We start from the raw sequence: 13,694 nt of genomic DNA on the forward strand, positions 1-13,694 counted from the left end.
GACATCACCCTCCAGACAGATGGAGAGATGGAGACGGGACTGAGACTAACTTCCCCCCCCTCAGGAAGTGCCCCTGCTCCTGTAGGGCACTAATTGTACCTTTTTAATTGGTGCAGGGATCCTTCCTGCAACTGGGACTGACATAGCGGGCCCTGCTACTGCCTCTCAATTCTTTCAAAAACTCTCAGAACTAAGCATAGACAGCATCTCCTTCCTCCAGCGACAGGTCACCTCACTCGTGACAGTTGCTTTACAGAACCTTCGGGCCCTTTACTTCTTTCCAGCTGAGAAGGAAGTCACCTGCCTCTTCTTGGGGAGGAATGCTGTTGTTATGTAAATGAGTCTGGGGTCATCCAAAACAACTTAAGCCATTTCACTGAACCCTGGGATACCCTGGCTTATGCCCCTACTAGGGACCCCTAATTGTGCTGGGACTTATCCTACTTTTTGGTCCCTGTCTCTTTTAGTGTTTCTCTAATTACTTGCAGGAATGTATGCAGGCTTTCACCAACCAAAAGGTCACTGAACTCTTCATCGGAGGATACCGGCCTCTCCAGTTCAGAGACCCGGAAGAATACGGCTGTCCCCCAGGAAAGCAATGCAATGTTTTTGTTTGGCCTGATTTTTCCACCTGATTTTTCCTCTCCCTTCAACCTCCAGCAGGAAGTAGCTTCAGAAGAATGAGACCTCTGCCCTTTTCCCCTTTTTCCTATACTTAAAAGGCGGGAATAATAGATCTGCAACATAACCAACACCACTTTAGACAAGCCCAAGTACAAAATGGTGCCACCCACCTCCTCCCCGCCCCTCCCCCATTCTTTTACAAGAAGCCGCATGTTTTCAGAGAAAACGAAACTTTCAGTGTTTCCGCATGCGCAGAACTCTCCATTTCCATGACCTAACTCAATCCCCACCCCAGAATTACATCACCAGCTCTTGGTGCCAACATATCAATATAAGCTCCCACTGCCCTAGGTTAGCTGCTGCCCTTCATTTTGAGGGCAGCCCTGGGCTGCCCCCTACTTTGGGCAGAGCCCGGCAGATTCTTTTCCCTTAATAAAGCTTGAATGGTACCCAGCATCTCAGCTCACTTTCTTTCAACCTGAAACTGGGTAATTTATAAAAAAATGAAATTTATTTCTTACTGTTTTGGAGACTGGGAATTCCAAGGTCCAGGGGACACATTTGATGTGGACTCCCTACAGAGTCCTGTGCCCAGGCAAAATATCATGTGAGAATGGCAAGAAAACTTATTAATGTACTCACTTGCTCTCATAAACTCACCTGTTCATTCCCTTGATAACCCATTAAACTGTTAACCCATTACTCCATGAATGGATTAATCGATTTGCAAGAGCACAGTCCTCTCAATCCAATCACCTCTTAAAGGGAACACCTTTCAACACTGTCATAGTTTCATTTCCCACCCTCTTAATACTGTTACAGTAGGAATCAAGCTTGGTGATCAATCCACAACACTGGGGATGTTTACCTTGATCATGTTAAGTTGATATCTGCCAGGTTTCTCCAATGTAAAGTTTTTGTGGTTGATAAGTATCTTGCAGGAGATACTTTGAGATGATACAAATCTTGTTCCTCCTCAAACTTTTATCCACTAATTTTAGCATCATCCATGCATCTTGTCTGAAACATTTATCACTGTGATGTGGGCCTTATAGTAATTCTCTATTTCCCTCTTCCTTCTACATTTATAGATTGAACTTGTAATTTAAGGAAGAGCTGTCTATTCCCCCATTTCTCCCCCATTTATCTCTTTATTTATTTGATTATTTATATCACTATAGCCTCATAAATATTTGTATTACTCTGTGGGTAAAACCCCCATATTATCATTATTTTTCAGTCAGATTGCTCCAGCTTAGGTCATCAGGAACTCCTTCACACTGACTCCTGTGTTTTTTCCACAAGCCTGCACCTGGTTTTGAGCATTTCCTTACTTTCTGGCACATAAGATTATGTTAGGTATATGCAGTTTTTAGGTTGTTACAGATTCTAGACCCTCTCAGAGAACAGAGCTAGGTAATATTCAAGGTCTCCAAAAAGTTCATGGAAAGATTAATTTTATCAATCCTTTTGTGTTGCTGTAACAGAATTCCTGAGACTGGGTCATTTATAAAGAGCAGAGGTTTATTTGCTTATGATTCTGGGACAGCTGCATCTGGCATGGGCCTCAGGCTGTTTCTACTCAAGGCAGAAAATGGCAAGCAGCCGGCGGGTACAAGCAGATCACATGGTGAGAAGAAGCAAGAGACAGCAGAGACAGACTCTCCTCTTCTTTTAAAGCCCTCAGAACGATGCCCCTGACCACCATTTTTAATCCATTCACTATGCACAGTCCTACAATCCAATCACCTCTTCAAGGCTCCATCTTTCAATTACCATAATAGGATTTCCCACACTCTTAACAGTCACAGTGGGGGCTAAGTTTCTAATACATAAAACTTGGGGGACACAATTCAAGCTTCAAGGAGTTTGGGGGGGACATAATTCAATCCACTACATTCATATTGTCTTTTATTTTTCACAAACTTTTAAAAGTAACTTCATATATAATATGCTACTAACCCATACATACTTACATATTTATATTTCTGTATCAATCTGTATGTATGTATATTTTAAAACCATAAGTTTATACTGATACCTCTGATCCCCATCTAGTACCATAAGGTTCATTTTGGCTTTCTCTCTTTAATTATACTTCTTTTTCCAATAGTTGAAAAACCCCAGCTACTATCCATTTATTTGTTTAAAAATGTGTATTTTGTTTTGTTTTTCAGGAAAAGCATTTTCCTCAGAAGCTTATAGAATGGGTGGCACAGAATGGCCTCCAGCTTCACTCTAGAGGTAGGTAACCCTAGCAACTGCATTGATTCTTCACTTCCTGCCTCCTCCTAAATCCCACCTCAATATCGCCCAGTCACCCTGTTGCAAACTAAATGAAGCTGAAGTTCTCTGTCCCTCAACCCGAGAGCTAGAAGCTCAGGGCCAATATAAATATAACTGAAACCTAATATAAATCCCCACTTTCTGAGCAGACCAAAAAGAAGCCATCCTGGGTTGAAGTTCTTTTAAAATGCTAGTACTGTGACCTAAGGGTTTTTTGAATTGATTGTTGACCATCTAAACTTCACTCTGAGTCCCAGCTGATTCTAATGGTTGTTTCCATACTTCCCCACTATGTCCCACTCAGTTAGACATTGATCATTTAACCTTCTCAGTATCCCTACCAAATGCAGATAGTAATTAAACCCTTCCTTGCATCCCTCAGGATGTTATCTGTGAATATCAAATAAATCAATGGGTAAGTGCTTTGAAAATTATGCAGTACTAAGTAAATTGAAGTGCCCTAGGATATGTCTGCAGCAAGATGATTTGAACTCTGCACACTCTGAGATGCATTCCGTCTTGTGACCCATCTGGTAAAGTGAGCTCAGAGATTGCTCTTCCTGCTGTGACCTCCTAAATTGTGAGGCAGAACTATTCTAAGAATACAGGGAGGGTGAAGCTGCTACAGTGATTGGGGTGGACAACAAAACAGGATGTCCTGGGAACTTCTTAAAATAGGAATATCAAAATGCTTTGGCTACTGAGTACTTTACAAATATTTATTCATATATTCAACAGCTATTTGCTGTGTGCTTTACTAAGGGCGGTGGAAATGAGAAACTCCATCTCTGCCCTGAAGACGTTTAGAGTAGGAAATCCAATGATCCCCCCCGAGCAGAGAATACTGCCATTTCTTGAAAACCTACTGTGAGCCGGGGATGGCGTCAGAGTCTTTCTACATATTATCTCATTTAATACAAGCAATAATCTTGAAGGTAGGAAATATTATCTTTGATAATAATGAAGAAATTAACTATCAGAGGGGTAACGGAGTTTGTCCAAGGTCACAAGTAGTAAATGCAAGAGTCAAAATTAAAATACAGGTCTGCCTGAATGCCAAAGCTCAATTCATTCCCCCACACTTATAAGGTGAGGGTAATCCATTCACTGAACAAATCTTTATTGAGTGACTCTTTTGTTCCCAAAATTGTTCTGGGTGCTAGTTATATAAAATAAAGTCTCGGCCTCGTGGGGTTCATATTCTACTGGAGACAGACAATAAACAAATATTTAGTATGTCAGGAGTAAGTACTGTGAAGAAAAGCTAGGCAGAATAAGGATGGGTGCAGGTTGGATTGCTGTTTTAACTACAATGGTCAGGGAAGGCTCTGACAAATGTGAAGTTTGAGCAGCCCTAAGGGATGTGCAAGAGACACAACTGGCGCAAAGGAAGAGCTTCCTTTTTTTGCCTATCTGTGGGTTCAGTCTGGAAAAGAGGGAGCGGGATGGGGTGCAGGTGTTAATGAATAGCATAGGCTCAGAATCAGAAGACCTGAGCTCTAATCCAGGTGACTTACTAGCAAATCATTTCACATTTGAGCCTTAGTTTCCCTCACTGTAGAAAATAATAGTTCTTGCCCAGCTTCCCGCACGCAGCTGCCATGAGGTAGCCAACGTGAAAGCCCTTTGAAAATAACACAATAGGGAAAGCTAGGTCAGGAGTCAGCTCTTCAACCGACAGGAAGTCCGTGTAGGAAAAGAAAAGATACTCCAATTTAAGGTGCACCAGTTACCTCTGACATCACTTTGAAAAGTCCTCCCATGCTGAAAAAAGGAAATAGGCTAAAAGAAATAAGCATAAATTTCATGGTAGGCCTCTGCTGAAGATCCCTGTTTAACTTACCTCGGCCAGAAACTGCGTCGTACCTTGTAAATAAACTAGGAAAGAGGTTCTGGGATCTGAATCTTTACCGCTAATCGCCACGCCCAACCCTGGCATTTTCCTTTTTGCCACGCCCCTCCACCCGAACTCCATTTCCCAGCATGCCCCGGGCTCCTCTATGTCGGCAGTCATTGTGACACCATCCCACAGCCTTCTGGGAAGTGTAGTTTATTTGTTCTCCAGCGGTGGAAAGATCTAAGGCTGTGGACTACCACTCCCGTGAGGTAGTGCGCAAAACTTCCTCGTTCGCGGCGTCTCCGAACGCGCCGCGGCAGCCATGTTGGACGTGGCCAGCACAGGGGCCGACACCAGGGGGTTTTCGAAGCAGCTGTCACGATGCTGGGCTCCCTCGTGTTGAGAACAGCGCCGGCGCCGCGGCTCCTCCTCCGGCTACTCAGGTCCTCATCGCTCCGGAGCCATGGAGGTGCCCCCGATCGGAGCATGACCACCGGGGACCGCGGTGAGCCGCAGTGGCTGAGGGAGGCCGCTTGGGGGCGCCCTGGAACAACGCCAACCTTGCTTCCCGGCCGAGGGGCAGCCACCTGGGGGCGCCGAGAAGGACTCACCGAGATCCATTGCCTCGCGGCCGCCACGTGGGGACGCCTTCCTAGTCCCGAAGAAACAGTCCCGGGACAGGACAGCTGGCATGGGGTTCCCAACAGGTCCGGACTGGGCATGTGGGTCCTGGCCACAGCGCTGGTGGTTCAATGCTACAGCAAGAGTCCATCCAACAAGGGTGATTATGGGAACAGTCTGGGTTTGAGGAAGGGAGAGGCGGGAGGAGTGTCCTGACTCTACATCTTTGGAGGGTGGGAGGTGCTTATAGATTTAGACCCTCAGAGCCTCAGTCTTAGAGGGACCCAGACATCATCTAGTTCCAGGGCCAGGGTGTTGCCCTGGAGAGCTCACCGCCTCAGAATTTATAGTTTCACGTTGCAAGTTAGCTTCACCCTTTTGGGCATTACTTTCTCCATCTGTGCAGTGGGAGCATTAAGCTAAACATCTAATATTACAGCATGGTCCCTTTATGCTCTTACACCCTGACTGGTCCAATTTCTCTTTCGAGAGGCCTCCAGGAAACCGCGGGGTTTTTTAAGGTCAACTACCACCGCATGGTTTAAAGTCCCTCCCCCCTCCTTCCCCCACCCCCACCCCCGTGGCCTAAGAAGAGACTTGGTTCCAATGCCAGCTTGCCCCCTTCTCCTCTCTGGCCTCAGTTTCCCCACATTTAGTGAAGAGTAATTTCTCAGGGCCTGGGTCTGTCCATCAGTCTCCTAGGGTTTTGCTGTGCCTGGTCTTAGGTGTGAGGTGATCTTGTTATGTGGGGCAGTTGGCAGGAGAAGGAAATTGGATCTCTGGAGACCCATAGCAACCACGGAGGTATGGCTAACCCAGATTGGCATCTCAGTGGGGTGGAGGGGCTGAGAGAGTGGGTAGAGAGCCAGTCTTCTGGCCTGCATGAGCCCAGTCTCTCAGGTTCTCAGTTATTCTTCATGGGGGAAGACTGAGGCATGGTGTTCATAGATTCCATGCATCCCAAGCTCTGAGACTTTGGAGCAAGAGTGGTGACTGCCTTGACTTTTTGTTTCTTCAGGAAAATGTGGCCAGCTGTAAAGTAAGGGCTTTGGACTGAGAATGAGGACACTGGGGATCTTGTTTTGGTTGTGTCTAACTCTCATTGTGAATTTGGACTCTTTGGTTGTGTCTAACTCTCATTGGCCCTCTCCATTTTCTCTCCAAAGTGAGGGTGTTAAGATAGATTCTAAAGACTTCTAGACGAAGAATGCTGTGATTCTATAATTTTTATCATTTTTTTTTTTTTTTTTTTTTGGATAGCCTTTGTGTGCCTAGTTTTGGGCTAGGTGTGTGAGAAGTCCTAACAACACAAAATCAGTCAACAGGACAGTGCAGGCAGTTTGGTGTGCAGGGCTGGTGAGTGGTGCTTACTATGTCTTGTTGGGGAATCAGAGGGCCAGGAGGGGCAGGAAAACCTTCCTGGAGAATTGGAAACCCCGGGGAGATGTGGAATTTGAACTTGAGTTCTGAAGGATGAGGCAGGAGTTGGAAAGAGAATGACATTGTGAGCACCATGGGAGCAGGGAAAGCATCTTTTTTTTTTTTTTTTTTCAGGTTGATAGTAGCACCTTTCTCTAATACCTACACATTGTCCATCAGAGTGTCTGGAATTTAGAAGGTACTCTGTCTTGAGTTGGATTGTATTCTATGCAAAGACTTCAGGGAATGAAGATAAAAGAGTCGCAGGTCAGCATGGTATGTAGCAGAGTGGTCAGCTTGGTTGGAGGATGGAGTATTTGGACTGAGGTGAAAGCAGATGGACTGGAGCCTGGATGCCAGGCAGGAGGATTTGGAATTCTAGAGGTAGTGGAGAGGCATGGAAGGTTCATGATCAGGGACTGTCCCAAGGCCAGCATGTTTGGATAAACTGGGGAGAGGTGTCTAAGGTCATGCCTAAGAGGTTCCTGGGGCCTCCAGACTGGAGTTTGTGGCATGTGAAGTATAGTAAGGAGACCAGGATCTATTTACCAAAACAGATAATGACCAAAACCATGACCAGTACCAACCCTTCTGACTTGCTACCTACCCTGTCTCCTGACTACAGTTTTGAGCCAAGGCCTTCACTACAGTGTAGTAGAAACTGAACCCTTTAGGAGGCTGTAGGTCCTGGTTCTAATCTTGGCCCATTCCTCATCTACTCTGTGACCTTGCAGAAGCCACTTTTTTTCTGTAGAGTCAGGGGAGAGTGGATACAGCCATCTCTAAGGAAGGTTTGTTCCCCTTCCAGCTGGAGGCTGTGAGCATGGTTGGCTGTGTGTTTGGGTAAGGTAAACAGGAAAGACCTGGCCCTGGAGTCTAGACCAGGAGGTGGGGTTGAGGCACCAGTGTCTGAACCATATATGCATGACAAGGTGGATATCTTATCTTTGTTGTATAGATAAGGAAACTGAGGCTCAGTAGATTAGGTGAGTTGGATAGGTCATACAGCAGAAGTGGCAGAATTGGAACAAGAGCCCAGGTCTGCCTGCTCTTTCTACCCTGCTCCAGTGCATTCTCTTCTGTTTCATTGAATGATTCTCTTTACTGGACTGAGAACTCCCTGAGGCATGGCTGGGTATGAGTCTGTCCAGTGCCCAACAATGTAGCTCAGAACGAGGCTGGGCACAGAGGTACTCCATGGGCACTTGGTATTGGACTATTTGAAAAAATTGTGCCTTTGCTGTTGACTTTTTTTTTCCAGGTCAGGCAGTTTTTCTTTCTGGGCACAAGGTGGTGCCAACAACCTGCAGGCTGCACTGGTCAAACTAAGCCAGGCTCAGCATTGCTTTTCTGCTAGGCCTTGCGGTTCCTAAGGGATCCGAACCCTCTGCTTTGGGTCTCCTTAGCTGGGCTTGGCACTGAGGGTTTTTCAGATTTTTCAACCATCATTTCATCTCCTCAACTTCCTTGCGAGCTGGCAGGGCAAGGGTTATTGTCTCTGCTTTATAGTCAGCAAAGCTGTGGTTGAGACGGGGCGGGGCGGGGGGAGAAGACATAACAACTACAATTCCTTGAAGTTGGTACGACAAGCAAACAGAAAGGACATTGTTGGGTGGGAGGGGGGAGAGGGAGGAGGGAGGGAGGTTTTGGTAATGGGCCACAATAATCAACCACATTGTATATCGACAAAATAAAATATTTTTTTAAAAAAGGTTTTATTTGTAATAATGATAAAAAAAAAAAAAGCTGTGGTTGAGAGGGAAAGGGACTGCCACAGTCACATGGTGAGTAGGTGGCAGAGTGGGTTGGAGCCAGGTCTAGATGAGGCTCTCTGCATTCTCAGAGGGGCCCACACCCCTGCCTGCTCCCCCATCCTATTCCTCCATTTGGGTTTGTGACCTGTGACATCAAGATTCAGAACTGCGCTGAAGAACTGGAATTTGGAGAGAAAGTGGGAAGAGGTTGGGGAATCAGTAATGATAACAATAGTAGTAACATAAAACATATGTATCCAGAGCTTTATAGCTTATGAAGAACAAAAGAATTCATACATTGAGTATTCATCATAGGTGAGACATGGTGCTAGCACTTTACCTGCATCCCCTGTATGATGAGTTAAGAGTTTGGGTTCTGTCATAGAAAGGTGTGGAAGTCAGCTTCTTAACAGTGGACACCATGTGGGGAGGGGACAATCAGCCTTCTCTTTTATGTATCATGGCATCAGTTCGCTTGTTAAAGCCCCTGTTTCTGAAGGGCTTCCACTTCCACTGCCTTACTGGGCCTCCTAAGCAGTCCTAAGGGGTAGGTCCTGGCCAGGATCTGACCAGTGCCTTCTCTCTTTTCAGATGCAGCCCTGATGGAAGCTGCTCGTGCCAACAACATGCAAGAAGTCAGCAGGTGAGTGTTCTGCCCCAGGCCTTGCTGTCCCCAACAGGAGGGGCTAAGTAGGATAAACCCCTTCCTCATGTGATGACTCAGCTATGGCAGAAATCCTCACCCTAAGCTGGTAACTGTCCTCTGTGACTTCCCTGTAGTCACTGAGTCACCTGGTCTCCCTTGGCCCTGGTCAACCCTTACATATTTAAGGTAGGTAGTCAACCCCCAAACATCCCTGAATCCTTCAGCTGTTTTATTCTTCATAGGGTTGGTTTGGGTGCCTTCTATATCCTGTGGGTTCTTCTCTAAATATTCCAATTTGTTCTTGTTTCTCTGTGGAAGTAGCCATGTGTTATTGCTTGCTGCCTGGATGGGGTGCAAGTGGCCAGACATGGAGAAGCTTGGGGATTTGGGAGGGAGCTGGAAGAGACCTTTCTGCCGGAAGGTCTTCTGGGGCTAAAAGGGCCTGCCTGCAGGGCTGGGTGCCCATGCTGGGCCCCTGCTGGGGGACAGACTGTATTTCTGCAGCCTCACTGGCTCAGCTGGTGCCCTGGGACCACTCACAGGTTGGATTTAAAGCTTGTTCTTGGTCAGGAGCAGGACTCAACTCAGGACTCAGTCTGGTGCCAGGGGCAGGGCAGAGTCTGTGTCCAGGATGGAGGCTCAGAATGGGGCCAACACAGGGCATCAGTTATGGGGCTATTGGATAGGGGCAGAGGTGTTTTATTTTTGCTGAAACTAATAACCCCACCAGGCCTAACCTTGGCCTGTTTGGGCCCTTTGTATAGATCTCGGTGGCCATAGGACACCCCCCTTCCCTGCGATCACATACACATTTTTATTTTATTTTTTTATATAGGTGTTAGGATAGTTATTCCTGCACCCAGTGCCATGGACCCGTGGTGCTCTTTCCCACTCCAGCTGCCTGAACATACAAAAAAGTGTTGAAAGGCAGCCACAGCCCCACCAAGACTTACTGCTTTGATTCCTTTTCATTTTATCTGCAACATTATTATTGATTCTCAAGGGTGCTTTTGAGTATTAATGTTCAAGGCTTAGTTTTAATAAACCACTTTTGGAAGTATGGGCTGAGAGTTGTTTTGTAGCCAAATAAATATGATGGAGCAATAGTTTAATAAACATGCAATGATGCATCTTAAAAACCAAGCACAGATGTCTTATAAGAGCCATTCATAACTGCAGGCTATGTGCAGCATCTTCATTTCCCCAGAAAAAGATGAGCCTCACTTCATTCTGCTGCAGTACAAGGGAGTGAGGGGGGCAGAAACTCACCCTTGCTGAACCTGGAATCACCTGTTGGTAACTGCCAAAGGCTGCCAGGCTGCTCCTTTCCCCTGGCTAACCCAGTGTAGGCAGCGCATTTGCAGAGAGCAATGCTGTGAGTCTGCCTTTCCATCATCCTCAGGAGGCTATTCCATTCAGCTGATTATCTTAGCTCTTTCAGATACACCTGCCCAAAGAATACAGAAATGATTGAACTTATGGTGTATGTGTGACTTGGAGAATTGTTCGAAACATTCATTATTGCCTGTGAGGACTGTTATCTATGGGGACCTTTCATGTATGTCCCCAGTCTCTAGCCTGCTTCTCTCCTGCCTCCTCTTGTTCCACCTCCTTTGGTCAGGCTGACTCCATGTGAGGCAGTCAGAGACGAGCAAGGCACAGACCATGCCCTCAGCCCCAGTCTCATATAGAACCACAGAGCAGGAGAACAAGCTGAGCAAAGGCAGGAACTAGGAGATGCTGGCTGGCCGCTGGGTCCGGGGAACATGTCAGTGCTGCCGAGGTGGGATTGGTGCTGGGTTCAAGGTGTAGGGAGAGAGGGAAGGTGATTTGGAAAAGGCTGGAGTGAGTGAGGCCTGCCATGCCCAGGGTAAGGAGCTTTGAACTTTCACCCTGCAAGCACTTGGGAGACACAGGAGGTTTCTGAGCAGGGGAATGACCTGGTTAGGGCTGTTTCAGATGGGTGAAAGGTGGTTTGAATTGGGGAAAGGCTGAGGGCAGATCTGTTAAGAGCCTGTTTCAGTAAGACAGATTGGAGGTGATGAAAGCCTGAGTGAAGACATCCTTTTCTCCCTCCTCACCCAAAGCAGTTCTTGCTTGTGAAAGAATGAGTGGGCTTCCACTGGGCTCCAGGTTGTGATCTCAAGGAACCGGACATGTCACCCGCCAATTACAATTCTTCCTGCTAACAGAGCCAGGTCTGGGGGAGGAGGGGGTGAGGAGAGCTTGACCATCCTTGCTAGAAAGCAGGTCCTCATTCAGCCTTTCTGTGCCTTAGACCCTGCAAACATGCTTCATACTACTCTTTATTCCTTCCTTTGTGTGTCCTGGCCGTTAGCTTTCCCAACAGATCTGTCTATAGCAGAATAAAATCCCATTCTTAATTTTTTTGAAAAAAATTTACACATAATTTACACATGGCTAGGTAATGACATCAGTATGGTCAATGACATCAGTATTTGGAATAAAAATCAGACCTGGTGAACAATATTGTCCTCTACAGTTGTTTCCCCCTTACCCTTTCTGTACTGTGCCTCCCTTTGCCTCTCTTTTTTGACCTACCCCAGCTCCTGTTCCTAGCCCCAGAGCCTTGGGAGAGCTCTGAACAGTGAAGGGCAGCAGCCTGAGGCTCTTCTGCTCAGGAAGAGATGCTTCATCCTCCTCTTTAAGGACACCCTGGAATCTGCAGTCCCTGGGCCCTGCATGCGGGCCCTCCACACAGACCACCCTCTTAACTCTGTGTTCATCACCTTCTGCTTAAATCCTACTAGCTGTTAAGGCTCAGCTCAAGTGCTGCATCCCTTGTGAAGCCTTCATCGATTTCTCCCAGCTGGGTATGATCTCCTCTTCCTTTGCTCACTTCTGGCCCTGCCCCACACCTCCCTTCTGATGTAGAAGGATATGAGGGTCATCTAGGAAGGTCATGCCAGCCTGTAGCAGCAGGGAATCCTTTTCTGGAAGAGAAGTTGGAGGTCAGGTTGGAGAAGCAGGGCTGAATGTCAAGACTGAGGAGGCAGTCAGTCGACAAACAGGAAAACCAGTGAGGTTTATATGCTGACCGAATCAGGAGCACATCAGGAATCCTCACTGAGTATGAGGCCATCAAGCCAACAGCTCCGGACAGCAGCCCTGATGTGTGGGCACTGTTGACCTACTTTACAGGGAGCTGGCTAATTGTGTGTGGTGTGGGCTGCCTGGCTAAAGAGGCAGGGTACGATCTGCCACTTGCCACACTTTGCTCTTTGTATTTATTAAGAAGTTTGTGAGCTAGACTTTGCCTTAAACTACTGGATCGTGTGCCTCCCCAAGGGCAGGGACAAGGTCTACTTCCTTACTGTCTTTTACCCTGTTCCCCAGCACAATCAGAACTCGTTTACTTTTTAGTGTTTTTTTTTTTTCTTTATGTGTTTTTTACTGACTTTTCAGTATAACTGGAGCAAGCAGTCGAGAGTCTTATTTCCATACTCCCATTGGCTAGATCAGAAGTAGGCTGGATCTCTCCCTCTTTCCTTCCTTTTCCCCTGAGGCACTTAAACCTTGTAAGCTCATCCAGCACTGGCTTTTCAGAAGTAGAAGCCTGGCCCCTTTCCTGCCTGTCAGCAGTGTGAGCAGGTGGCCCTGCTCCTGGGCATAGCCCAAACCTGAGCCTGGCTTCTCCAGTCAGGAACTGCTCACCTGAAACCTAGGGCACAGGGCAGCCTTAAGGCACATCTGTCCAGGCTCAGGCTGAGCTATCTGAGCAACTATCAGGACTGGGAAGAATGAGGCCTCCTGTTCTCCCCCAATGGAGATCACATTTCCTTCAGAGCAAATTGGGTGAAAGATAACACCTCTACCCACTTCTCTTCTCCCAGCTGGGGCCTCTCTACTGACTACTGAGTACTTCAATCGGTTGTTCATCAGCCTGAACGGTCTCTGATGAAGGAAGCCTGGTGGCATCACATCAGTCTGGCACCTCTGCCTCCTACCCTTTCTTTCCAGGATTCATTTGTTCATTGGACAAACATTTACTGAGCATCTGCCATATGCTGGGTCCTCTGCTTGGCACAGGAGACACCTGACTAGACATGATTTCTGCCCTTGATGACAGAGTCTGGGGTAGACTGTGGCAACGGTGTGCTCAGTGCTATAAGACAGAGAGTACAGGGGCTGCAGGAGCCCAAAAGATGCCCCTAACCAGCCTAGGGAATCAGAGAAGCCTTCCTAGAGGAAATGGCACCTTAGTGGAGACTTAAAATATCAGTAGAGCTTAGCAAATAGAAGGGGAAGGCATTCAGGCAAAAGGGACAGCATGAGAGGTAGCACCAAGGCAAGGAACACCCTGGCAGGAAGTTACACACTATTTGCTATTGCTGGTTCACAGTCTGATGCCAGGGGGCACTGGAGATAGGTAGGGACCTGGTCATGGGGGGCGTTGATTGACTGTCTGTTTGACTCTCAGTTGCCCATCTGTCCAGCCTGTGCTCTGTTCATAGCCCTGAGCTGAATTTGGAGGAGGGAGGATGGC

General features: G+C 47.0%; 1 protein-coding gene across 1 annotated transcript in view; it reads left to right on the forward strand.

The window, feature by feature from the left end:
• Positions 1 to 5,088: 5,088 nt before the first annotated feature.
• CLPB (ClpB family mitochondrial disaggregase) overlaps positions 5,089 to 13,694 on the forward strand; it is a 160,228-nt gene continuing 151,622 nt past the window's right edge. The window contains exons 1-2 of the mRNA XM_063093871.1: positions 5,089 to 5,528; positions 9,133 to 9,184. Coding sequence (XP_062949941.1) covers positions 5,129 to 5,528; positions 9,133 to 9,184 — 452 coding nt within the window. The 5' untranslated portion in view covers positions 5,089 to 5,128. The remainder of the gene's footprint in view (positions 5,529 to 9,132; positions 9,185 to 13,694) is intronic.

The sequence above is a fragment of the Cynocephalus volans genome, chromosome 4 (assembly GCF_027409185.1).
Source record: "Cynocephalus volans isolate mCynVol1 chromosome 4, mCynVol1.pri, whole genome shotgun sequence".
NCBI lineage: Eukaryota > Metazoa > Chordata > Mammalia > Dermoptera > Cynocephalidae > Cynocephalus > Cynocephalus volans.